The sequence below is a fragment of the Apis cerana genome, linkage group LG16, assembly GCF_029169275.1.
Source record: "Apis cerana isolate GH-2021 linkage group LG16, AcerK_1.0, whole genome shotgun sequence".
In the NCBI taxonomy this organism is placed as follows: Eukaryota; Metazoa; Arthropoda; class Insecta; order Hymenoptera; family Apidae; genus Apis; species Apis cerana.
The window spans coordinates 4307216-4335140 of NC_083867.1; the positions used below are offsets into that span (position 1 = coordinate 4307216).

The window sequence follows — 27925 nt, forward strand, 5'->3', positions numbered from 1 at the left end:
ATATATATATATATATATTCATATATATATATATTATATATTATATATATATATTTACCTATATATATATAAATAAATGTTTTTAAATATATAAAAAATATTGTTATTGTAAATATAAAAATATTTTTTGAAAAATTTAAATTATTAAAATTTAATAAAATGAAATAAAATTTTCTCAAAATTAAAAAGCAAGTAATAATATCGATTCTCATAAAATTGTATTATCTCGATTTTAATTTTAATTATTCTTAAATGAAATAGCTTTCTTTTTTTTTTGGAATTATCATATTGCCCAGCTTAGATCTGTTTCTAATAATTTTTTACTTCTCCTATAAGATAAGAATGGAAAAAAATTTTTATTTAATTTTTCATATATTTTATTTTTTATATATTCTATTTTAAATGTTAACACTTTTAACTTTAAAAGTTAAATATTCAACTTTTAAAGTTAATATACTTTAATAAACTTTAATTAAATTAAAGTTAATATTCAATTTTTAAAGTTAATATTTAACTTTTAAAGTTAAAAGAGAGTGATAGTGAGTGAGTGAGTGAGTGAGTGAGTGAGTGAGTGAGAGAGAGAGAGAGAGCGAGAGCGAGAGCGAGAGAGAGCGAGAGAGAGAGCGAGAGAGCGAGAGCGAGAGAGAGAGAGAGAGAGAGAGAGAGAGAGAGAGAGAGAGAGAGCGAGTGAGCAAGCGAGTGAGCAAGCGAGTGAGTGAGTAAGTGAGTGAGTGAGTGAGTGTGTGTGTGTGTGAGAGAGAGAGAGAGAGCGAGAGAGAGAGATCATCGTGCTAAAAAAAAGCGTGATAGATAAGAAAATTTTCATGAATTGTAGAGGAGAGCTGTAATGAAAATAATAAAATTGGACGGTTGACCTTGCAATATGCATGATTTATGATTAAAATAATAATCAAATAATCGAGCATCCTCCACGATTCAAATAGATGCAATGTGGTCTCTGCGTATAGTTCTTTAAGAAATGGAACAAACATTTTGCACGAACCTTCTCTAATACTAATGATTTAATATTATATAACGCTGAGTTAGCATGGAAAAATTTGCGAAAAAAATTTCTTCTCTTTGAATTGTTTCGACAATCGGAGAAAATAACGAGATAACATCATCGATGAACGAAAAAATTACGAGTCCACCGATATTTGATGATTTTTGATGAAAATGATATAATGAAAAAAAATGATGATAATTTTTAAAGTTTTTTGAAACGAGATCAAAAAACTTATGATTTATGATATTGATTACGAGTCTCGAAGATGGAGCTTTTTTTTTTTTTTTTTTTAAAGACGAGATTCTTATTGAGGTTAGGAGATGATTATTGCGATATGGAAACGCATCGAGGCCGAAAAGTTAAGGGATGAAAGGATAGTGGGGATAGGCAGCAGCTGCGCCGTTCACACGAAACAAGATGGCCGTAGAGAAACGTACGAGCACAATCTCTTCCATGTTTATTTTCTCTTTTTTTCTCCAACGTTTCTCTGCGTTTCCTTTTTAATCTTTAAGTTATCCCTCCCCCTCGAAATGAACGGGGGTCCGCGAATTTTTCCAAGCTTCCAAGCAAATTGAAATATTAAAGAGAAGCGAAGTGCATTTTTTGATCATGGAAATTGCGATCTAATAACGACAATCCTCAATCTCGAGGATTTCTGCCAGCTTTGATTTGAAAGTAATAAATTGTATAAAAATTGTCGATACATGTATACTAGCTGTACATTACATATATGTATAATAACACGTGTATGTATATATGAGTTTGTAATTATGTACACTAGTAACTTCATGTAAGAATTAATAGAAAATATCAAAATTTTGAAGTTGAAAGTTTTTTTCCTTCCTCTTCCTTTTCCTTTCTTTTCTTTTCTCTCCCTTTCTTTTTTTTTTTTTTTGCTTTTCAACTTCAATCACAATCTGACTCGACCCAAAGTGCATATTTATGATTATTTGTCGCTAAAAAAAGGGAAAACGACAAGTAAATTTAAAAATAAAAACTGTACAAATAAAAAAAGCGTACTGTAAAAAGAAAAATTATATTATAAAAGCGTTTATACTTGTTAAAAGAACATATTCTTGTTAAACAACTTCTATTTGTAAATATCGTCTTTCATGTACATACATATGAATATATATATTTTCCTCTTTCGACAATAAATGTTGGGGAATAGCTTTTTCCACGGCTATTCGAGCCAAATTTTAGTACATTGACACATTTGATCAAAATTATTATTTCCAAATACAGTCATTGCATAATTGTATTTCCATCGTTTCTTCTTTTTTCTTTAACGATCGATGAAGTATTTACATTTTGTAAAGGGGGCAGAGGGAGTATTCAACGATTTTTCCTCTATCATCTCCTTCTATCATTTCCACCACCACTTCGCTCGTCGTCGTCGTCGTCGTCGTCGTCTTTTAACGCTACATTCCGTGCTCTTTTCTTATGCAAACGCAAACGGGATCTATGGTGGAGGAGAAGACCGTGCCATTTGCGAAATGGTCACGGATTCTCGGCCAGTGGGGAGTGGAAGAGGGTGCGACTGCGAACGAAGAGAGAGAGAGAGCGAGAGAATGGGAAAAAGGGGGGTCGAAGGAAGGTTGGAAAGCGTGTGTTGTGTAGTGCAGAGGCCGCGAGGAGTGAGAGAAAGAGAGAGAGAGAGCACGGCAAGGCCGGGCAAGAGCCGAACCTTTCGGTTCCTAGGGGGTTGGACGAGGAGGGCGAGGGTCGATATTGTGCTTGACAGATAGTTTCCCATAGCTCCGGCAATCCATCATGGCCGGCACGCGGGATACGTATTGGTTTTTCTGCAACGCGTCTTAGCTGTGAACCTCGTCGAATTGAATATATATTTTTTTCTCTCTCTCTCCCTCTCTCCACGTCTCTCTTCCCCATGTCTATCTCTCTATACGTCCGGGTGTACCCCGAGCGGAATTTATCAGCCGCGTTGGCGCCCCCGCCTCCCCCTCAGAGATGAGGATTTTACAGCGCTTTCTCTTTTTTTTTCTTTTAAATTTTTCCTCTTTCGATCGACGAATGGACGACGAATGGATGGGGTACGTCGATAGGGGAAGGCGGGAGGGAAAGAGATTCGCGAAGAAATACTTTTTGTACGTTGCACGGAATACATCGATGATAAATAGTGTGATAATAGTGTGTGTCTCTTCTCTTAGAGATTGCGGCTGCGTCTCTATTAGCCTAGAGAAGCCCAGTGGACGACGACGATAATGAAAAAAGAAAAGTTCACCCCCATCTACCCCTTATTTTCGCGGGGAGGGTTTAATATATGAGGATCGTGACAGGGTCGCGCGACCGCGACGAGATCTACGTTTAAACCACCTCTGCTTTCTAACCGACTCGAAACGGGACATTGTGCTTATTGCATTTCTATTCTAATGTATGGTAATTGTTAATACATTAGATTCATTATGATGCAATGAATATCATTTTAATATTAATAAAATTGTTATATCAAATTGTAAGCCAATTCCCATTGATGAACAATAAAATCTTATTAAAAATATATCAGTCTATTTAATTTTAATATCAGTCTGTCTAATTTTAATATTACAGATGGAGGAAATTCTCAAAATGGATATTTCTATCGTGAGAAATTTAATCATTATTTAAAAACTTAGAAGCTGCTCTGATACATAGTTGGGATATTTTAAATAAGTTAAAAAAAAAAAAAATTGCACGAGTTTAAAAACTACTCGAACCCATCGCTCCTATCCAGAAACGAATAAGTTAGATACAAACCGCTCGAACCCATTCCTATACATGAACGATAAAAAAAAAAGTCCCAATTTTACACATAACTTATTGCGATAAATTAAAAAAAATTGCTCGAGTTTACGAACCGCTCCAACCCATCCCTACCCACGAACAACAAGAAACAACAGTTCACGATAATTCGCGGCTGTTTAAAATCCCGCTATCACCGACAATAATTACCTCTTCTGGCCTGTTCCGCTCGGACAAGCGGCTAACATTATCAAGGGATGCGGGGAGGGGAGGGAAAACGGCGTGCAAAGCGTCTCTTGTCGCGGAGAGAAAAGAGGAGAGGAGAGGAGAGGAGAGGAGAGAAGAGAAGAGCATAACAGATACACGTGTCCCGGCGGCTCCGCTTTGCGACACGTGATTCATGGGGGTCCCGATACGTTTTTTACACCTGAGACGGCTTTATTAGAATTTCTAATGGGGCGAGTCGAGGGACAGGGAGGGAGGCCGACTGTCCAAGAGAGGACGAGCGGGAGAGAGACAGTGAGCAATGCGGCGAAAGAGTGACACGCGGCCGCGAGGCAATGTGGATCGGGTCGAAAACTCGACTTCTTTCCAAACCGATCCCCCCCTTCCTCCCCCCTCCTCCGTGGCTCCCTGGAAGGCTTTCATTACGTCAGTCCGGGGATACATCGACATCCTGACGTGATGACTTCGTTATCTCTGCCTCGGTCTTTTTGGCGGGGATCGTCGTATATCAACGACGCGATTCTTTTGGGTGTTCATCCTTGCCACAGTCGTAATTTTTTGTCCTCGATCCGTTTTCTAGGATATTTCGATGTAAATTTAATCAGAATTCCTTTTAATATTTGCCTTTCAGAGCAAAATAACAATGGGAAATTTATCTGTCTAGGATAAGCGTATATAACATTTTTCTTAGATATTATTCATGGGAGAAGAATTATAATACGAGAAAAAACGTTTTATCTCGAATCTCAACATACAAATTGAATCGTAATTATTCGAATTTCTCCAGTTCCGTTCAAAGATCGGAAGCACGGCCCCCGAAATCTGGCGCGCGCAAGAACAAAACCGCATCGCGATGACGAATCCGCAATCGTCTCTGCAATGATCGCGTTTCCACCGACTCGGCGGTGTTTTGCGGCGAGGATGAACCGTGTCTGATCCGCGATCACTTGTCAACCTTCCCCCTTCTCTCTCTATCTTTCTGCTCGAAAGAGTTGGCCGACGTGCGCGCGCGCGCGCATTCGTCCAGGGCACGCCACCGGGACGTGGAAAGAGAGGCCTAGGAAGGATGGTAGGTGTAGGACAAATACCGGGCTCCGAAGTGGCGAATACCGTTGAGGTGGTGGGGATGGCCGCGTACACGAACACAACCGCGAGAGAACTTAAAGTGGAAGAGATAGCCGGCTCGGTGGGCGGTGGTGGGGCGGTCGAGGTGGTGGGGGCAAGCGGAAGAAGGGGAGGGGCGGCCGGGGGCGGTCGCGCGCGACAATTCAACAGGAACGGGCGCACTCGCCACATCTGGCGAGCGAGCGACACACTATGCGCTTTTCGCTCGCTTTTCTCTCCCTCCAAAAACGTTTCACGAAAATTCGTAACGTTATACGATCTTCCTATACGAGATTCTAAAAACTAACCACGTAGAACGTACGTATATAGCTTATGGAAAATAAATCGTATTCGATAACGTTCGAAAAACGTATCTATTACGTATACACGATTTTAGGTTATGCATTATGTGTATAATAGTTTCATATCCGCGTATAGAAAATAAATCGAACAGGTCGATAATTTGGATAATTCGGTAACGTAGTTAAGTTACATTATCTTGGGAACTATAGTAATTCATTCTATACCTACCTATGTCGATAGATCGTTAAAATATGAATTCGTCCTAAAATATATTCCATGTCTATTAACATCCTTATATACAACTCGTGGAAAATAAATGGGATTTGAAGGATAATAAACCACGGTATAGATAGATTTATTTACAGATTTATTTAAATATACCTTAACATCTAGGAAAAGCGGGAAAGGAAGGATTCGGATATTGGGATTTTGATCGCGAAGGAACGCGGAAAATACGCGGATGGAAAATCGTGCGGACTCCGGCACGAAGCAGAGTTTATCCGCGAGAAGCAAAGCGGAGAGAGAGCTCCGCCTCCTCGGCCGTCCCCTTCGCTCCGGGACCCCACCGACACGTCGCCACCCCGCGGTGCCCCCCAGTTTGACCAACTGGCTACTACGTCACACATGCTTCTGCTTGCGGCTCGGGCCGCCAACTTCTCGGGCTCTCCTCTCGACCGGCTCGGCGAGTCGGTTCAGTGAGTTACGAGTTGCGTCCGGGTTCGCCGTACGTGCGATAACGGGGGCGTCAATCGGATCGCGCGATTGGGAGAGGATTCCTAACCTCGTGCACGTTCTCCTCTCTCTCTCCTCTTTCTCTCTCTTTCTCTTTCGTCCACTATTCTATTTCCGTCTCGCATTGCTCCTTTTCCTTCCTACCTTCGGTCCGTCCCTCTCGTCGTTCGGCAACAGGTTTGAATTTATGGGACAATAAAGAGTGCGGTGCGTAGTGCGCGCGTGTTTCCTCTCTCTTTCTCGCCGCAGAGGGGACGGATAGACAGCGAGAGAGAGAGAAAGAGAGAGAGAGAGAGAGAGAGAAAGGGTCTCCTCCGTCTGCGAAGAACAGCGCGGCGGAGACTATCAAACTCTCATAAAACTGTCAGCCGCGGCCGGCCGGCCTGACTTATGCGCGCCCCTTCTCCCATCCGGAAGTGGATCGACAACAGAAGTGCTCTCCCACCCCCTTCCCCCTCATTATCTCTACGATTTCACCTCCCGGTATCCTCGAACATCTCGCGGAAATAATAATAATAATAATAATAATAATAATAATAATATAAATTCGGAAGTAAAACGAGAAGTAATCGGGAGAAACAGGGCGCAGGAAGCGGCGGAGGATCCAAAGCGATCGCTTTGAACCACCTCTTTCTCTTCCTTCTTTTCACGAGGGTGTACGAGGCGGAAGGGGGCGCGTGCGCGCGTTGCCCCCTCGCGGAGACGGCAAACGGAAGACTGTTTCTCGGTGACGTTGCGTTCTACAAGGTTGAGGGAAAAGAGAGAAGCGAGAGAGGGAGAGAGGGAGAGAGAAAGAGAGAGAGAAAGAGAGATCCTCGCCCCACCACAACCACCACCATCGTGGCTCCCGAATATCTCTCCATTAGCCCCCCTGACGGTGCTATCCCCTCTCTGTGACCCCTGTGTCTCGCTCGCGCACCCCTCTCGTCGCCTCCTGTCACGTCGGCCAGCGGCACACGGGCACCAGCGCCGGCAGCACCGCCACACAAACCCGTCGGAGACGTAAGGAACGGGGTTGAAGAATCCTACGCCGGCGGAGAGACCAATCAAGGTTTGACGAACGACGGGGATTGGTCGAGGCGCTCCTCTGACACGCAGAGAGCGCGGGCACGTGACAAGCTACCGCACACACACCGTTGGGGCCTCCGTTGGATCGTGGCGAGGCCTTCAGTACGATACCAACCACCCTCCGCGCACGCAACAGGGACACGAGCCGCGGCAATAAAGCTTCACCCCCCTGATGCGAGGAGGTGATACCTGTGCACGAAGAGACCGATTATTTTCATCCGTTCGCCTTTGCTTCGCAACCGAGCAACGACGACGACGACGACGACAATAGTTTTTTCTTCGAGGAGTTCGGTTTACTCGCGGATCGCGCTGTTCTCGAAGGGATTATAGTAAAACGATAGACACGACGGGACACACAAGTGAAGGATAATATAAGAGGGAATAAGAGAGAAGTGCATGGGGGTCTCGTCTTCAATGGGGCGACCCGATAAGCCGGCCGTTACGCGCTACTGCACGCTGCCTCGACGAGTTCTCTGTAGGTAATTGCGAGCCGTGAGGTCGTAAAGAAGCGAGAAGACAGTTTTATAGCCCAGGCCCACGTGGCCCTCGTAAAACTCGACGCACAGGTCGCCTCGGCTCTCTCTCTCTCTTTCTCTCTTTCCCTCTCGTCTTTCCCCTCTTTCTTTCCTTCTTTCCTTCCTTCCTTCTTTCTTTCTTTCCTTCCTTCCCTCCTTCCTTCCTTCCTTCCTTCCTTCCTTCCTTCCTTCCTTCCTTCTTTCCTTCCTTCCTCATCGAATATCGTTTTTTTTAGAGGTTTCGTGTTTGTACAACGCGCCTACAACGAGCACAAGTGTGAACAAAAGAAGGTAAAGCCTACTCTCAGTTCAGTTCAGTTGTGTGACATGTTCAACTACCGTCATTATCCTCGTCGTGAGATCGACACAGGGATGACGACATCGTCCGTTTGAAACGACGAGTTTTCGTGTGCGCGCGTTTTAATATCCTCGCCGAGATATAATAATCGAAGGGAAGAAGGGAAAAAGGAGAAGAAAACGGAGTGTTGTTCGATCATTTTGTGGAAGAAAAACAAGGAGATCCTTGCCGCGTTTGTGTCTCTCCCTCTCTCCCTCTCTCTCTCCACCCCGGTGAACCATGAGCTCCTATCAGTTCGTCAACTCTCTGGCGTCGTGCTACGCGGGCCAACAGGCCCAGCAGCAGCCACGGGCCACCGCCAACTCGCCCGGGGAGCCGTTGCAGGCCGCCTCGCCCGCCGGTGGCGATTATTACAACCCGAACGCGGCCACGAGCAGCTACCCGGCCCCGTGCTACTCGCCCCAGCAACACTATCCTCAGCACCCGTACGCGACCCCCGCGTCGGGCATGCAACACACCGCCCCCACGGGCATGATAGACTACACGCAGTTGCAGCCCCAGCCCCGGCTGAGCGCGGCCGCAACCACGCACAGTTTGCACCAGCAGCAGCAGCAGCACCACCCGCAGCAACAGCACCATCCCCAACAGCAGCAGCAGCAGCAACAGCTCCACCAGGACCCGACCACGCCGCTGCTCCAGGCAGCGTCGGCACCGTCCGCGCCCTCCGCCTCCAGCTGCAAGTACGCCGACTCCACGGGCTCGACCGGCGTCGCGTCGCCCCAAGATCTGACCACGTCCACCTCGAGGAACAGTCCCACGCCGCTCGTCGCCGCCGGCACCAGCAAGGCGGTGGGAACCGCGGGCCTCACCTCGCCACCGGGGGCCTCCTCGAGGTCCTCGGTCGCGGCCTCCGCCGCCGCCTCGCCCGCCAGCGGCAGCTCCAGGCCCCAGGAGGGTAGTTCCGCCCTCACCACGGCCTCCTCCGCCTCCTCGCCCGCCTCCTCCACCTCGAGCACCTCGAGCACCGGGAACAACTCGTCCAACAAGAACAATCCAACGGGGAACGAGCCGCCCAAGATTTACTCGTGGATGAAGAGGGTGCACATCGGCCAGAGTAAGTTCTTTCGAAAATTTCTCTTTTCTTCTTTCTCAATTCGGCGAATTCTTAGTTAGAGGTTCCGTTGAGCTTCTTCTTGCTCGATTCGGTCAACCGTTGCTCCCTTTCTTCAACCCCCCGCCAAGGGAGGCGTGCACGTGTTCCTCGGCGAGGGGAGGAAGGAAGTTCGAATTTCGAAAAATTCTCGTGTTTCTTGGAACACGAGAGGAAAGGAAGCACGGGAGGATGCTGTAAATCGATGCAACGGTCTCAATTATATATTGTTATTGCAATCGAAAGAATATAGGGATGATAAGAGTGAGATTTCTTTGAAACGCGTGCTTTAAAAACACGTTCGAATTTCGTGTATATATAAATATTTGTAAACACAATTTATAGTCAGACGGTGTTTGGAGGAGAGCGTCGTTGAAAAGTAGGAAGCCGGTTGATTTGTGGATCTTCGACGAGGAAATTTGTGCCAGTGTGTCATAACAGGAATCCGGTGGTAACGCGATTATTTCCCCCTTTAAATCACGGCTGAAATGTATCTTGGACCGATTATAAATTTCTTGTATTCTTTCCTGTTTGGAGACCGATGAAAAGAGATCTTCGACGCGTCCTGCAAATAGTCAAAAATTAGCTTCAAAATCGAGGTATTTTCTATTGCATCGAATCTTGGGAAGATTTTCATTCGCAGCATCCACTTGCGGAGATCGAGTCCTCGAATTTTACGTTGGAAAAGCCGGAGAAAGTAGCGAGAGAGAAAATAATTTCCATTGTCGGTATTTATCACATTTGAAGAAAATACTCTCGAGAGTATTCTTGAATCCGTTGACGACTTTAAATTCGAAAACGATCGATTTTATTATCACGCGTGTTCGTATTTTCATCGTTCACCTCACCGAGGTATAAATTAGTCCAGTCGCAAATGTTGGACACGTTTATGACGCGTAATGATTGGCGATACGAGCGATAGATGATGTACGTGCAAAAATAGGAAAATAAAGTTATTTCGTTTCTATTTTCTATTACCAAACGTACAATTTACAAATCTTGGATAATTGAAACTTGGATGGAAGAGATGGAGGAGAATTTTCCAATTATTCTCCAGGATATCGAAGGAAGGAAGATAAATTTTATTTTTCTTGAAGAAATGCAATTCTAGTCGAAATTGTCCTCGTTTTTAGCCAAAAAATCAGGAGTCAAAAGTGGGATTAGAAGTGGGAATAGAATAAACGTTTAAAATTTTGAAAAGATAGACAGATGATGGATGATGGTTAATTAAGGGGGATACAGAGCCGATAAGAGTCGTTGAAAGACGAAATTTCTGTGTTTAGCTGGAATTTTTTTGTTGCCAGAATCGGGATCTCTCGATAACCGGTTAAGAATTCGATATTCTATATAAAAGTTTCCCGTTTTCTTCTGACAAGAAATTATGAACGCGAAACGAAATGGATAAATCACCAGTCGGAGGAGGCGAGATTCTTAGGAGGTGAAACTAGTTGTAACCAAATTACGAAATGCTAAAAAAAACTCGCCATATTTAATAATGCTTAAACACATTCAACATATTATTATTAATAACACTTTCGATTCTCGTAATTAAATTATATAACCTACCAGCTAGAATTCTCTCCAATCTTCTAAAAAAAAAAAAATATACATGCTTTTACTTTTGAGAGGGGAAGAGATTCAATTCTTGCAAAAATTAAACAAAAAATTTCAATTTTAACCGCTTTTAAAATGTCTACTATATCAAATGTGTATACCCACGCGTTCTACCACTCGTTCACGTCTCTGTTTTCGCCAGTACCAAAAGAGCCATTGCATAAAGGACGAAACACGAGAAATACGAAGTATAAACAGACACAAACCTAAACTCAAACCTAACCTGACTTCCTCCAATAGGAGAGACGGAACAAGAGGTCTCATAGACCGCTTCAACATCAGAATCTTGCACAAAAAAGGAACATAGCGTTCCATTTAAGAAAATAAAGATAACCTCGAAACCGAAGCAAAAAATGCTCGCATCGCGACATACCTGCCCCCCCTTTCCACCTTCCCTCCTCTTGTACACAGTTTCGCGTGCAATATTTTTCTCGTCGTATTGCCACGAGTACCAACGAGAACAAGTTTTAGCGTCCGGTAAAGCCCGTATATAGAAGAGAAAACGCGAGTGAAATTAGTGAAGAGTGATTCTTAAGCGCGGTCCAAGAGGAGGAGGATCCACCTGCCCCCGTGCGCGGTTCACAGGAGATAAGACAGCGAGGGAGCGGTGGTCGGTCGCGTTCACATTAGTCGCACCGTGGTGATTTACTGCGCGGCCAGTATGATTCAGTCAGCGGGGAATTTGACGAAGAATTAATGGTATTATGATATCGTGTGTAACTCTACGTATGCGCGCCCGGCCCATAAATCAGGCTGCATTGTGAGGCGCGGGGAGGGAAGGGGGCCTCCCCCTCCTTCCCCCCTCGCTCCTTCTTCGCTCCGTCTCTCACTCTTTCTCTCTCTTTCTCTCGGTTCGGCCGTCTCCTCGACCCTCTCGAGCGTCTGGCCTCTCACGAACGAAGGCCGAGGGACCCATTCGACGGACCTCCCAAACGGGGATAAACGAAAACCAAAGAGCTCGTTTCCACCGCCTCGAGACTTCCTCTCCGTCCGCTCACGCCTCCTCCGCCTCTCCCTCTCTCGAGCTTCGATTTCACGGGAGAAATTTTCGAAAATTCGTGCCTGCTCCAGGGATTGGAATCGGTAACGATTATCGATGAAGATTGGGGGAAATTTAATAATCGAAGTTGTAAGTAAAATGTGCCTATCTCTTTCTTTCTTTCTTTCCTCGAAAGAGTGGGAACCACCATTGCTCGTTGGAATTTACTTCTTGCAGGATTATTCAATTTTTTTGAAATTTCTTTCAAAATCAATATAAATTGTAATTTTGTTATTGTAATTTTTTCCACATTTAATTAAGTCATCGTTCGAATCAAATAATGACAATAACAATCGCAAATAATATGAAAAGTTTGTACGATCGATCAATAAGAAGCGTTTCAACGAGTGGATCAATTCGTGAAGTAACTTTATTTTCAACCCGACAAGTTACCCGAATTATTACTCGAATCGACCAAATCGTGATCAGATCGACTTTGATCACGCGTTATTAAAAAGACGTATGGAAAGTGTACACTCGAATTGATCAGATTAATGTCCAGAGAGAGAAAGAAAGAAAGAGAGAGAACCAAATTTAGAAGCGGCGCTCGCTCGAGCGTCACAACAGGCGTCTCTTCATCGTTGAAAACGGCGAATCTTTTCCACGTCCAATCCTCGAAGCTTGCCAGGCTTAATTGCTTGCTTAACTCGAGGGGGGGGGAGAGCATCGGTAAATGCAACCGCTGATAACCGCGTGTCGCGAATAAGGAAGGGAGGGGAGAGGGATCGTAAATCACTAAAAGTCCTTCTCGTCAAAGGGTGAATTGTGCCCGAGATAATTACGCTAGGCGAGCATCGGCCCGGCCGTGTCTCCCGTAAACGATCCTCGAAGCAAAGGGCTCGTTGTAAGTCGGCGGTAAGGTCTTCCAAAACCCAATCCTCTAAACTCTCTCTCGCAACTCTGTTGTAGACGATTAAAATTTACACAAGGGATTTTTACTTTGTCCGCTTGACGGACAAAGCGTTTAACTATAACGATTTGATACTTGAGATACGGACGAATTAGAAATTGTATTTGCAATTTTGTGAATTCGATGAATCGAAAATAGAATTTCTGGGGTGGTGAGGACTTTATTCAGAATTGTGGATATTTTTATTTTTGAGTAAACTTTCCAGAGTTGAATGAATGAAAAATGGAATTTTAAAGAAATAAGAAATTTATTCTAAATTGTGGATATTTTTATTTTTGAGTAAACTTTCCAGAGTTGATAATGAATCAAAAATAGAATTTCAAAGAAATAAAAAATTTATTCTAAATTGTGGATATTTTTATTTTTGAGTAAACTTTCCAGATTTGAATTGATGAATCAAAAATAAAATTTTAAAGGAATAAGAAATTTATTCTAAATTGTGGATATTTTTATTTTTGAGTAAACTTTCCAAAGTTGAATTGATGAATCAAAAATAAAATTCTAAAGGAATGGAAAATTTATTCAGAATTGTGGATATTTTCATTTTTGAGTAAACTTTCCAGAGTTGATAGTGAATGAAAAATAAAATTTTAAAGAAATAAGAAATTTATTCTAAATTGTGGATATTTTTATTTTTGAATAAACTTTCCAGAGTTGAATGAATGAAAAATAGAATTTTAAAGAAATAAAAAATTTATTCTAAATTGTGGATATTTTTATTTTTGAGTAAACTTTCCAGATAATGAATCAAAAATAAAATTTTTTTTATTTTTGAGTAAATGTTCCAGAAATCAAAAATAGGATTCTAATGCAATGAGAAATTTATTCTGAATTATTTTCATTTTTTGAGTAAATTATGCGATATTAGAAATTGTATTTATAATTTCAATCCAAATTTGATGAATCAAAAAGAAAATTTTAAAAGGAACGAGAAATTTATTCAGAATTGTGGAAATTTTCACTTTTGTGAGTGATTCTCTCACAACTTACATAATAATCTATTTCTATGCTTCTATTACCATTAAAGGATTGAAGATTCTGTTTATATCGGAAGGAATATATATATCAAACAACAAAAAAATTTGTAAGATAAGATTAAAACCATAATCTTCAAACCAGTAAGGATTGATTCAGAGTACCAGAGTTCGTGCTCCCGTCGCTGTGCTAGAACACTTACTGCATCGATGATATTCCTCTTAGGTATCAATTAGCAAGCGTGTAAATTCATAATTTAATTAATCGAACTTCGTTGCAAAGAGATTTGTTCTTTTTCCAAAAATAACCGCGCATTTGAATATTTCTCTTTTCAAAAATACGATACAATATAAAAAAAGAAAAAATTGGCCGGCAAGTTGGAATCGAAGCCTCGTTTCGAGAGGACGCTATTTTCGAGATGGGCATCATCAGCGTGTCGGATAATAATTGATTCGTCAGGGTTTCGACACGTAGAAATACTCGGAGCGTCGCGACGCTTTGGGATCGGTCGTAAACGAGCCGACTCAAAGAAACCGGACGTTTTCCAACATTTTCTTCCGTTTATACGTTCCCCTTCGAAAGAATTCGAAAAAAGTGGAATTAACGAAACAGTGACGTCTCGTTTCTTGATCAAAATTGAGTTTGACGGAATATTAATTTAAAGATTGGAATTACGGAGCAGAGTGGATAGAAATTTCAACAGAGATTAGTCGAAAAAAAAATTGAATTCGTATCGCTCTCATATTGAGAACAAGTAGAAATTATTTCGTTTCATTTGTTGAATTTGATGTAGCAAAACTTTGAAGAAGATTACACTTTTGCATTACCTCTTAATGAAATTCCGATTTAACGAATGGATTACGTACGCTCGTGAGTAAACACACGTCCATGTAGGGGAAGGGTAATTTGCTGATCAAACTTTTTTTATTTCCCCCCCCTTTTCCTTCGAGGCTGAGATGACATCGTTCGATAAATATACCCAGAATATGTTATATTCCAGAATTTTATATTTTTTTTTTTTTTTTTTTTTTACGCGAGTAAACAGTGTAGAAAAAGAAAGAAAAAATGTGGTAGATTCGAAATAAATCGAGAGGCATAATTATTCCAAGAAAATGGATGCACGCAATTAAAGTTCTCCTTCCTCGAATTATATCGCGCTCGTAATTATCTCGTACATAATACGAGATCCTCGATATCGCGATCGGAATTTGCACGTAAAAATTACCAACATGTATTCGTGGATGTTATTTTTAAGAAGAAAAAAAAAAAAGGCTTGCAACGAGTCTCGTCGTGAAGCCAAGAATAAATTTTTTTTTCTTTACGCGAGATTAATAATCGCAGATATTCGAAAGGGAAGAGGAGAAAAGAATGAAAGATCGTCAGATAACGTAGGGATCTAACTTTTCTAATTTCTCGCGAATTCGATTCGATCGGGTTCTAGACTCTTCTAAAAGGAAGAAAAGAATCGCTCGAGGTCTTCGATGACTCGAGAAAGCTTAACGTCCACCGAGCACGCAGCTAGATCGAAACCTTCGTTTCCTATTTGGGGAATCTTTTACAATTTTCTTAAAACATCAACGATCGCATTAATTATCTCCTATATATATATATATATATCAAACGATGATTAAAAATTCGGTTTACGTACAATTTCAAGCCGAGTTTATTATTATCGACAAGTCGAAACTCGTATGCGCTTAAAAATTTAATCTACATAAATTTGCGTGCGTGTTTTATAGCTGGGTCGAAAAATTGGTCGTAATGTAAACACGCGTAAGTTTCGATCCGCTCGATCGACTCGAAACTCGGCCCAATTTAAGCACGGCCGCTCTCCTTCCTTCGATCCAGCCAATTTAAGCGTGCCGGTAAACGAGATCTCGCGCGACCAGTTATCGAACGATCGCGCAATTATATATTTCCCTCCGAGGTCAACGATTCGGCAACGCGTTGCACGTTGCCGGAAGGTGGTTGGTGGCTCGGCCGTAATTACAGGCCGACCCGTTTCTCTCATAAATAAGCATACGGCGACGATCCTCCCCCCTCCTCCTCCGGACGAAGCGACGGTAATCGCGCGTTCGTTTGCTCGCACACGAATAATGCCGATGTCGAGGCAATCGGTTTATTATTATCGTGTATATATCGATCGAGAACATCCACTCTTTCAACTTGTCAAACGTATAATCGATAAATTTGTAATTTCGTTGCTCGGGAAAAAGAGACGTTTTCCCCATATTTTCTTTCAACGAACGTACACCTTTTATTCTATTTTATTTTATCATCTTCACGGCGCGGCAGAGAAACGGGAAAATATTTATATCGACGAGGCGAGCAATCATTGGAAATCGTTGTTTATAAGAAGAAAAAGAAGAAGTTATAACGTTTTCTTCCGTGTCTTGAATGAACAGAAAATTTATCACGCGAATATCGATATTCAAGGGATAATAAATTTGTGAATGGGGCTTCGTTTTCGCGCATCTGGCATCCCGTAACGGGACAGTAGCGGCATTTAGCGACTCGTGACGTTCGTTCCCCGCATTTTTTGATAATACACGTGTTGGACACGTGGTGGAAGGAATCGATTAACGATAAACGTGGAGGAGAAATATCCAAGGAAAACACGGATTCGAGGAAATCCGGGTCTTGGCAACTTTCATCGAAAGTTGCAACTGTTTTTTAAAATTCCGCGGCTTTCTCCCCTTTTTCCTCGCGATTAATAATAATAATAGGAGAAATATCAAGTTTTCCAATTTCCTCACCTCTTACATCTTGAAAATTTTTCGAAATCATCATTCGATTATCACCTCATCTCCGTACGGACAATATATTTCTCCACAGACGAAGATCGCAAATGATGGAAATAATAATGAAGATGCGAAATGGAATTCATCGTTACGTTCTATTAATAGAAATGTGTTTGCATACAGCATTGAATTCATTCCCGCATATTTATTGGAATTTTTTTTCACCCGCAAATTATTTATATTCCCGTTATTAAAGTATTCTTGCGATTTCGATGACCGATTTCTTTATCGAGACACGGTTTGATGAGAGTGGAACTTGTCGAGAGAGGCGGATAAGGATAACGAGCGGATAATACGAGGAGCTGTTATACCGGAGGGGGGTATATTTGTTTGGTCGATGTTGCAATAAATAGCGTTCGCGATTCGATCGGGTCTGGCCGTGTTTGGGTCAAGGTAGTAGCGATCGAAATGAGTTAAACTCCTTGTCCAACTTTCGATTCGTCGTTGAATCACGTTAACGGTGTACATATCCTTTTTCGTGCGGAGCAAGCAAGGCAATTGTCTCGTTTACGGTCAACAGATTACGATTATAACCCAGTATTACACTTAAAAGGAACACAAAAATTTCTTCTAATAAAAAATCGTAGCGGAGATATTTTATTTCTGTTCGAGGAAAAAAGGTTAATTGGTTATTTATCGAGATAATAATTCGTATAACTCGTCAAAGCGAGACTTCAACCATTAAACTTTCCCCAGTCACGTAAATAAGGTTAAAAATAAATCGCTTATTCTGTAATTCTGAGATAATATCTTATATTTCTATCCTCTATTATTTTGAGCAATGAATTAAATAAAAGTAACTTGTATACGTTACAGAATTATCCAGCAGAATTTCCCCCCTCTCGAAAGAAATTTCTTCTAATAATATCGTTCCAACCCCACCTCCCCTCCCCCCCAATTCGTACCATCGAAATTTTTCCTTCTTCTTCGTCGAGCGTACACTAAAATCGTATTTAAAAAAAAAAGAAAAAAGAAGAAAAAAAGAAACAACCTATTTAACGTATCTCTGCTATATAATAATATCGACATCATCGTTGGCAAAATCATCATCATCATGCCTACCTGCTCTTTCGTTGTAATAACAACAATTCATCCATCCGATATCTCTTTTCGAACCTCGAATTAAATCGATCGCTTTTCGAACTCGTCTCTTTAATAACGAATTAACGAGCCATCAGAGAGAGAGAGAGAGAGAGAGAGAGAGAGAGAGAGAGAGAGAGAAGGATACGTTCCGCGTTCGAAGAATCCACGAAGGCACGTATGCGCGCATCAACGATTATAACCGTGGCTAACAGGCGAAACTAACACGGCTAGAAGGATTGGAAAGACTGGTTTTCCCGGTATTTCATTTTTAAGCAACAACAAAAATTCTTTTCATTAGTATGCATTAATCAATCAACGCGCATGAGCAATATGTACCCTCCCTTCTCTTCCCCCCACTCCTCTCCGTTCGCGTATACACCAGCCAGTTCCGCGTTAAAACGTTTGCACGCTGTCATTTTTCCTTCACACGTCGAACCTCGTGAACGCGTTACGACAATGATTTTAATCTAACGTGGTGGGAATTGTGAAATTTTCAAATCTCATCGAGAATGAAAACGAGAAATACGGCGAGAGGGAGTATTAATTGCGATTCTCGTCAAAAAAAAAATTGTTCGAAAGGAAAAAGTAGATGAGCAGTCATCTTTAAAAAAAAATTTCCTTCACACGTCGAACTTCGTGAAAACAATGCTTAATTTATGGGAATTTGTTACGTTGATATCAATTTCGATCAGGGTTTTCAACGAATATTATAATATTACAATCTATAACATCACGTTATTATATTTAATAATTCCACGAAAGTGAAAACGAGAAACGTCGAGAGCGAATATTAATTGCAATCTCTATCATCAAAAAAAAAAATTCCTCGAAAGAAATGAGAAGACGATAGAGAAGATTTCAATTAGAGATCAATTTCGATCAGAATTTTCAAAGAATATATTAATAATATTGTAATCCTATAATATCGCATCATTAGAATTCGAATGTGAACAATTTCGATACCTTATTTAACTTTTTATACCTACCTAGATTCCAAGACGCCAAGAGCGAATATCAATCGCAATTCTCATGAAAACCCGTGAAAAGTGAGAATTCCCAATTTCTCGAAAGGAAAGCTAGAGTGAAGGCGGTTGACGAGTAGCCATCTTTAAAAAAAATTCGTTAACAATGCTTATTTAACGTACCAAGGGAATTTTCAAAGATGTTATACATAAAAATCTCACCGCTTCCGTCAGGGAAAGTGAAAACTCTCCAAGAGTTGAATCGATCAATCGCGATCTCCGTCACCAAAAAAACAAAAGAAAAGAAAAGAGTTAGAGCGAGGTGGTTGACAAGTGGCCATCTTTAAAAAAATGCCGTAGTTATAATAATGGCCGCAGCACGCGCTGCGGCTCGCGGCTGCGGGCGAGCGGGTGGGAGGGGGAAGGGCGGGCAATTTGGCCGACTCGGGTTCGGAGTACAAATCACTTATTAGGGCATAAATTTTCATTGCAAGCAGCTAGAACGTGCGGGGATGAGCCGATGGGGTAATGGATGTGTGCCGGGAGCGAAGTGGGCCGCCTGTTGCTCCGCGTGGCCCACCGCTCTCGCCACGGGAGATCCTTGATCCTTATGCCCCTGCACTCGCTCTCTTTCGGCCAAACCCCTCCCCCGAGCCAGGATTCCCGCTCCTGAAAATTTACGAGCCGCCTCTGAATGCCCCCCTCCCTCCCCTTCTCGCTCGCTTTCTCTCTTTCTCTATCTCTCTCTCTCTCGCTCGCTCGGCCTGCCTGCCGACCACGTTTACACGCGCTTACACGCCGTTGGCTTTCCCGCGACAAAACCAGACACCTCCGAACCACGAACGATCCCTCGTGACGATTCCTTTTACTACGACTGAAGATGGAGCGCAGGAGAATAATAGAATAATTCTTCTTTTTTTCACCACGAGATTTGTGTTTAATAAGTTGTATTGGTTCAATCCGGTGGAAAGGAAAAATTTGTAATAATAAGAATCTTTATTTCTTCGATAATTTATCGCTCGAAACGTAACGATAACAGGGATTAATTGTAACGGGATTGGAGGTTAGGTTGAAAAATAGGATCGACTGGCAAGTTTTATTTACTCGAGATTTTTTTACTTACTTTTAACTTAAATTATTATTAAAGTAAATTAATTTTCGAAAATTTCCAATCTCGGACGATTAACCTAACTTTGTAATAATTATATAATTATTTCCTCAAGCGTCTTCCCAACCAAGCGAACGGTATAAATAATTTTTAAAGGGAAATCGGAAATCAAAAGCTCGAAATTAAAATTCGAGCCGGCCGTGGATTATTATAAATCACGAGCGAAAGACTTGTTATTCCGACAAATTGTCCACTAGCCCGTTTACTAGCCCGATTTAAAAACGGGAACGGCAAAAAGATTCGGCGGGGGATACGAGACGGATCCATCCGACGGATGACAGGACGGCGATTGTGAAAAAGAAAAAGAAAAAAAAAAAAAGCTCGTGTTTCGCTCCCCAGAAAATTTATAGCCTCCTCTCGAATGGCGTCCGTTGTGGCTCGATGCGACACGAGGCCAATCGAGCCGTCCACCGGCAGCAACAGTGGTAACGTTCCTCGTTTACGACTCCACCTGGCACGATTCCTCGTTTTATTTCGTTTTATCTATATTAGCGTACGCTGAATAGCCGCGTCGCAAATCCAATTATCCATTTCGTTCGTTTCATTTCATCTTTTCTTACCGTGATTTCTCCCGATTCCTTCATCGTCTGATGATCGATTAATATTAATTAATTAATTATTCGTTTCTCAAATTCTTCTTTTTATATCTCCAAACAATCGTTGGAAATTAACGCGATTTTATCTCTCTAAATTTTATTTCAAATCAATTTTCCTCCCAAATTATAATTATCGTCTACTTTGAAATTGCTCCTTAAAACGAAATTTGAAATTTTCACAAGAAGAATTTTATCGAGGCGAAAGTATTCGCGAAAAATATTCGCGTGCGTTACACATTTTTTTCAATGAAGATAAATAGATTCCTCTCTTTTTTATACCGATAATACCGATAATCTTACTTTCCTCGAGAATGAAAAAATTCCATAACGGGGAAAATTGATCCTGGAAGAAATTGGAATTTAATTACGTCCAGTCGTGTTGGCCGTAAGATCGTAGGTAGTTTTAACGCCGAGGAAAAACATAAGGTAGGGGAGACGCACGAGTACGGCACTTTGACACGCGATAAAAAGGGACAAGCTCGTGCATCAGCTGCGCTGGAGGAAGGATTGGTCACGGTTACGTTCACGGTTGGCGAGGAGTGGTTGGCCGAAGACGCCAGCGTTCAACGAGCAGCACACCTTTCCAAACCCTTTCGATCGAAGGGACACGCAACGCGAAGATTAAAACGAGCAGCAATCTGTTCCTCTTCGAAAAATGGCGCAATGCCCGTTCTTTCTACGCAATAATAATCATAAGTTGAAAATTGCAAGAAGCGAATTGCTCCACGCGATTTATTAGCGGCTGATGACACGGCGCATTACACGGTTCCCTGTTCCTCACAACCGTTCACGACCAATTACCCTCGATATACAATTCTCTCTCGTTTCAATTATATTCCTGGAAAAAATATCTCTGCGTCAATTCGTATTTACGCACACGTTCGATTCGCATAATTATCCTGCATAGGATGTATTTCAATCTCCTCGAGCGGAGGAATCACGCTCAACTTGCAACGCCGTCCCCTTTTTACACCCCTAGCGAACTATTTTCGGATCGACCGGCTCTGATGGTCGGAGGGAACGGAGAAGTAGGCGCTGTACCGGTCATTTTACTGTGGCGAACGTCGGCCATATTGCCGTTAACCGCAAAAAAAAAAAAATTTAGTACAGTTTCTTCTGTATTCATGTCCGCGGGAAGAGAGAGAGAGAGAGATTTATGATTTTCAGAGGGGTGGAGTGATTAAGTCGGAGTGGCTTGTGGGATCTCGTTGTAATCCTTGCTTAATGGGTGTATAGAGTATATCCAATTTGGAATTTTATTCATGAGGATATTTGTTATCAATGTGGAATTGATAAATTCTTTGCGATTCTTTTTTCTAAGAGAGGAGCATTTTTCAATCGAGAAAATTATCAGTTTGAAAGTGAGTCGACTCCAGGTGAAGATTGGTGGATACAAAGTGCAGCGAATAATGCCGTGAGATAGTCTTTGGCGTTCGCCAATTATCGCATGGTGTTGCGCCAATTAACGAGGAGCGCTTTCGTCATGGATCAAAGTGGAAGGCGGAATTGAGTGGGAAACAGCTTTATTCCGCGTGTAAAATATACGTTCTGTTAAAGTACGGCGCAGAGGCGGCCCCCGCGCACACCCGATGACCCGTGACCATAAATAAATGCTCGCGTGAGGTTTACGCATCACTGTGAATTCTTACCCGTTTGGATAAGATTTCCGAACGTCACTCGTTCCATCGAAAAACTATCGATATTTGTATATATATTTTTTGAAATTTTGATCGTTCCATTTAACGATCCAAAAAGATATAATTTTAATTTTCCCTGGAACGAGATCTCTAGTTTCATTATTTCACACCTACAACGTCTAAATTGAGTTAATATTTTATTCCCTAGAGAGCACATGGAGATTTTCTATTACAAAATTCCTAGAGCAAAAATCCCTAGATCTGTCACCATCGCCCGAACGAATTCGATTAATTAAAACAATTACAAAATCGACTGGAGAAACGGAATTTCGAATCGTGTAAAACGTATCGAAATGGGACGAGGGGGACGGGTTGATTCGATAGGCGACGCTCGCCGAGAAGAGGGCATTATGGTTGTGTAGAGGCGGTTCCACGTACACCCCAGCGATCCGGGACCATAAATAAATGCTCGCGCGAGGCTTACGTACACCCGACCACGAAGGCTCGGCCACCATCCCGACTAGGGTAACCAGGAGGAACGCCATGGCCGATCAAAACCGACAGCCTCCTAAGAGGAACAAGCTGACCTGAAACACATCGGTGCGCTGCATGATTCATAGAGGACGGTAGCCCGTACGAAAGAGAGATGCGTTTCCGATGATTATCTATCCGCGACGCGTGCGCCCTGCATCGAAAATAAGAAGCAGATGGCGCCTCGATGCTCTCAAAGGACCCTAGTGAATTTCACTGAAAGATTATCCTATCCACGATCGAGCTATAATTACTTGTTTTCTCGTTTCTTCTAATTAAGAGGAAACCGAAAAGTAAAGGATTGTATCGCAAAGGATCAAAGATTTTTAAGTATACGATAAAGAAATACGAAATTTAAACTTAGACTTGTCTTCCAAGATCCACTTATTAGTATAGATTTTCTGGAATTGTTCCGTAATCCGAAGCTTAAATCCGAAATAAAACGATTTGGCTCCGAAGCGAGCGCAGCGTCTGGCCGCAACGAAAATACGAGCATCCTAAAATCGTGGTACAGTAGGAAGTGTATAATTGCCAACAATGTAGCAGAAAGGAGTAGGAGTGGGAGGAGAGAAGATCGAGAAGGACCGTATAGAGCACGATGATAATCCAGCGAGGCCGTGTCGAATTGCACGCGATCGAAAAACAACGAAAAACTTCTAAAATCATAGCGCACGCATTCCTGCCGCGGCACACACGCTTGGAAATAAATCGATCTCCACGCGCACACGTGTCCCCCTCCCCTCCCGTTTGTGTGTTTTTGTTCGACCTTAGAGGCGAGAGAGAGCCTCGCTCTCCTCGCAGCACGTAAAGAGTCGCAGCTGACTGTATTGTTCCCGTTGAAGGTAAGTCATTAATTTTCCCGCGGCAGGAACATTGCCCGAGACGTTCGTGCGGTGTGCGTGCGCTTCGTGTTAGTGTGAAAAGTGTTGTGGGCCGGTGTTCGATCGGCCGTTGCCAATTAATCGACAAAAATCTGTTTGGTACTTGTATATTATATCGGCATCTTCACAGCGAACTTGGTTGATTGCTTCTATTGGTGGACGATTGATATTGATGAAGAGGTTAGGAAGATTTCTTCATGCTTTAGAGATTTCTAACCTCAAAGCTAATGTAATCGAATACAAAGCCCCCCCCCCTTTTTCTTTTCGCTCATAGCCCGTCTAGTATAACAATTCTTCCATTCCTTTCTAACCTCAACTCGTCTTGGTAAATTCTTAAAACGTACTTTCGCTTACAGACTCTTTATCACTGACCACCATTGTCTTTGAAATTCCATGTAAAAAATATCCCTTTATACCGTGCTTCTGAAAGATTTTTCCTAAGTCTACTTTCACTCCTATAGACAGCGTAAAAATTGTCGTTGTTCTTTGTACAAAGGTAATCCTTTTCAACCGTGGAGATTCCTAACCTCTCGTCTAGCAAATTCCAGGGCCCGTACTTTCGCCCATAGTCTTCGCATCCAGTGTACCAAGGACATTCTCGATTGTGCAGAAACGTATAAGGCAGACAGTGCGCGGAGAGAGAACGTTGAAAGGCAAGGACAGTGACATCGGTATCGGTCGAGCCATACGTTATTCGACGAATGCATAAAGAGGCCTAAACGCTCTGATTATCGAAAAGGCATCGAGGATGGCCGGATCCACTGGCGAGCGGAAGATAATGCATTCGGTGGTTCGAGTCGCGTGTGTCGAACCGTTGCCTGATGGATGGAGACGCGTACCCACTATTCCCCATTCTTCCTCAATCCCGTTCCATCCCGTCGTTCCAGGCCGTCATTCCTCTCTCTCTCTCTCTCTTTCTCTGCACGCACACAGATGTCTCTCACGTCGTCCTCCTCTTCCCTTTTTCTTCGTTTTCCTCGGTACAAAAGTGACCCCTCGGACGCAGGACAGTTTGTTGCGCGCGCGTGAACTCAATCCCCTGTATCCACGCAATCCCTGTGTGTTATTCTCGATTCTGTGGGGATGAGTGACCCATTGAAAGGACAGCATCTAATTCTGGACCAGCTATGATTTACCGTGTTGTTCCCAAGGATTGAGAGATTAGGAAGAAAGAAAATGTGGAGGATTGGCAAATGTCAGCAATGTGGTTGATTCTTGATCGTGAATTGCGTTGTTGAGGTACTCGAGGATTGGAATAATTCAAGGTGAAGTGAAAAGTATTTTAAAGATATATTCAGAAAAATCGTCCAACTAAAATTATGCAAGAATCGGTCATCTTTCAACAGTTAAAGATCCATTCAAACTCACTGGAACAAAGAACCTTAAAGGTAACAAAATTGTCATATCTTTAATTTTCTGACGACGCCTTACAATTTTCCGGTAAAAAAACTTTGAATAAAAAATTTTTTAAGAATGGCTCTCGGTAGCTGGAGAACGGTAGTTCCAAGGTCATCGGTAGTTCCAAGCACGTACGTCAATATTCCGTCGGTCCATGGTCGTCACCGTGTGAAAGAGACGAGCGAAAGAACGAGCCGCGCGCGACTTTCGTTTCCTGTCAACGAGTACAAAGTGCGGAGGAGGAAGAGGGGAGGAGGGAAGGAGGGGAAGGTTGGGCGTCGGCAACGGCGAGAGAGAGGCGTTAATTGAATTTGGGTTCGTGTGGATTATTGTGAAGCGTTTAAAGCGGCCAGAAACAAACCTATTTGCGTCGGGGAGAGAGAGCTTTCTCGTGGAAGATAACAAATGATCCGAGGCGGCCCGGCACTCGCAAACTTCGGCATAAAAGCTTCGCCTCGAAGAGAGAAACCCGTCTACCTACCTTCTCTTTCTCCCTTGCTCGCCTCACGATCGAGCTTCGTCTCCTTCTTCAACCCTCTTTCGTGCGCTTCTTTTTCCTTCGTTTTACCCGCGTCACACCGCTCTTCCCCCTCTCCCCACCCCGTGGAAACCTCTCGCCACGCGGATTGAAAAGCAATAGTTTTTGAATCTATTTATAACTGTCCGCCACACGCGGACGCCTGGAACGGTCTAATTTGATTAGAATATTTTTTTTCTTCCTTTTTTTTTTCTCTCTCGACACGTTATAACGGTTTACTCTTCCATCTTTACTCTTTTCGTTTCTTTCTAACGATTCTCTCGCTCAAAGAAAAGTTAGGTTAGGTTAAAGCAACTGAGTAACGAATTTCTTCTTCCATATCCGATTCTCGACGAACGAAGCTCCTCTCGCTAATTGCATTTACGAAAATTCCTATTTCCCAGCAGAAATCCAAATCAAGGCTCGGCGATAGGGATCATCGTCGACTGGCTCCCGGCCAGTGACAACCGAGCCTAGTATCGCGAAAACTCTCGTCTCTGTACGCGCGATTTAAATTTATCTAGGCGTGTTTTGCGTCATTCAGCCCCCATCCCGGTTGATTTGTGACCTCTCGGTGGTCTCGCAGCTGGCGGACCGATCGCCGTGGCCACGGATCGGGAAATCAACGACCTGTCGACATTCCGCGACGTTCCTTCCGTCCAGCCAATGGCGCGGCCATCGCCTCGATCCGCTCTGTCGGTACGATCCACCTGTTACCAACGTTTTAGGATAATGTCTCGACGTTCGAAGACCACAGAAATTCCGCGCGATCATTTTCAAAGAGAGCTGTGCTTCGCTTTATTTACGAGCCGTGACGGCCGCCACCGACCCCCTTCTGTAAACGTATCCAGGATTTGGACGGGATTCGGATCCGTTTCGCGAGGTGGAGAACGTTCGCGTGGGAGGGATGAGTGGGCGTAGGCGAGAATGATTCGTGTTGTGATTCGATCCGTTGTCGTTGTTTTGAGTTGCGTTAATGGCTGGCCTACCGTGCGAGTTGTGACACTTTGTGGACGATTTCTAAAGTTGTTGCGATTCGAGGTTTGACGTAATGGAAGGCTTACGTGGTGGCAATATGTATTAATTTTGTAGGAGGATACGACGACTGTGGAATATTTGTTATTTGGCACGATTTATGTTGTTGTGTAAAATAAATCTTTTTCTTTTTCTTTTTTTTTTTTTCTTTATTTCAATTTTATAACTCTGCGCTGTTTTAGGAGATCGCAGTTACGGTTTTTTTTAGTGACTTATTTATTTCAATCACGTGTCATTTTTCAAACTTGTATTATCGCGTTCAACGTACAGTTAGAGAACGTGTCCCAATACGCAACTATTATATCGAACACCCCAATAGTTTTACATGTTTTTCACAAGTTACTAGAAGCATGCCTCTGTTCCACTCTCTATCTTCATCGATGTAATTATCAAATTACATAACGAACTCTTATCGACCACGACGTCAGACGGTACTTTCGCAATAAACTATTTATTTCAGCTGACCATCTCTCCTCATCAAAATTTTCGTTCCCTGGCCAAACGAGTCGCGGAAGCGCCACGCGAGAGAGAAAAGTAAATAGGAGCCAAGAGGGAGGCGGAAAATCGGCTGGCTAAAAATACTACCGACTTTTCCTCCTTTCCACAATTTTCACGTTTCATAGATGAAAAAAAAAAAAGAGAAGAAACAGAGAGATCCTAATTTCTAAAATTAAAAATAGAGTGTAAAAATAGAGGAGAGAGGGGGGGAGGGGGAACGACGACTTTTTAAGAGGCATTTATCCTCGGGTCCACCGAGATCTCGAGGCTGTGGACCACCTAGGCTTGAAAGATGCAATCGTAATTGCATAATAGGCACGATAAACTGGCCGGGTTATTTATGAACCTCCACTCTTCTTTTGTCGGCCGTGTCAATGGGGAGAGAAAGAGAGGTTGAGGGATTTGAACGGTGCTGGATGTGTTTCAGTGGATCGGGCCACGATGTCGGGCCCGAGTAGATTTTAGATTTACATCGTCTTTGTCGTCGTGCCACGCGGTTACTACTCCTCTTCTTCTCTCTTTCCTCCTCTTCTCCTTCGTATTCTCGTTCGGTTAATCTCTTCGGCCGAGGATTGATGATTTATAATTTCTCCGGACTCAGATTCCTGTTCAGAGTTATAAATACTTGTTGTTCTGCCGTTCGCCGCGTTGAGGCCTGATTTTCCTTGATAAACAGCTCTCTCTCTCTCGTACTCTCTGCGTTTGTCGCATCTCTCGTCTCCTTTGGACGTTTGCTGCGAATTGTGCATTTGTAAAAGTTCGATATTTTTTTTTTTCTTTTAATATTGGATATCCGTGCGAGACGACCGATCTTCGTTGATAAATTCTCTTTACTCTGCGCGCGTGTATGGTTTTTAATTAATTGTTTGCAATAAATTGCGCGGGTTTTTTCTTTTCTAATTTTCTTGAAAGAGGATTTCCGTCGAGAATGGAAAACTTTGTGCATAAGGTGTATATTTATAGTTTCTGTTTGCTGATAAATTTTGTGAAAAATTGTGACAAATATTCGGGAAAGAATATCGTAAAGAATTGAAAAATTCGGTGAGATTTTATTACGAAACCCTTTCCCCTTTTTCACAGACGGATTATGTTACGGATAAAAATTACCGGGAGATGAAGCGAGTTCAATTTTAATCT

The 27925-nt window shown here is 42.5% G+C and overlaps 1 protein-coding gene across 2 annotated transcripts in view; it reads left to right on the forward strand.

The window, feature by feature from the left end:
• Positions 1 to 5735: 5735 nt before the first annotated feature.
• The window catches only part of LOC108000243 (homeotic protein Sex combs reduced), a 34536-nt gene continuing 12346 nt past the window's right edge, over positions 5736 to 27925 (forward strand). The window contains exons 1-2 of one of the 2 annotated variants that reach the window (XM_062086481.1): positions 5736 to 7659; positions 7932 to 9107. In XM_062086481.1, the coding sequence (XP_061942465.1) occupies positions 8273 to 9107 (835 nt within the window). In that variant the 5' untranslated portion in view covers positions 5736 to 7659; positions 7932 to 8272. The remainder of the gene's footprint in view (positions 7660 to 7931; positions 9108 to 27925) is intronic. The other variant, XM_062086482.1, reaches the window with a different exon arrangement.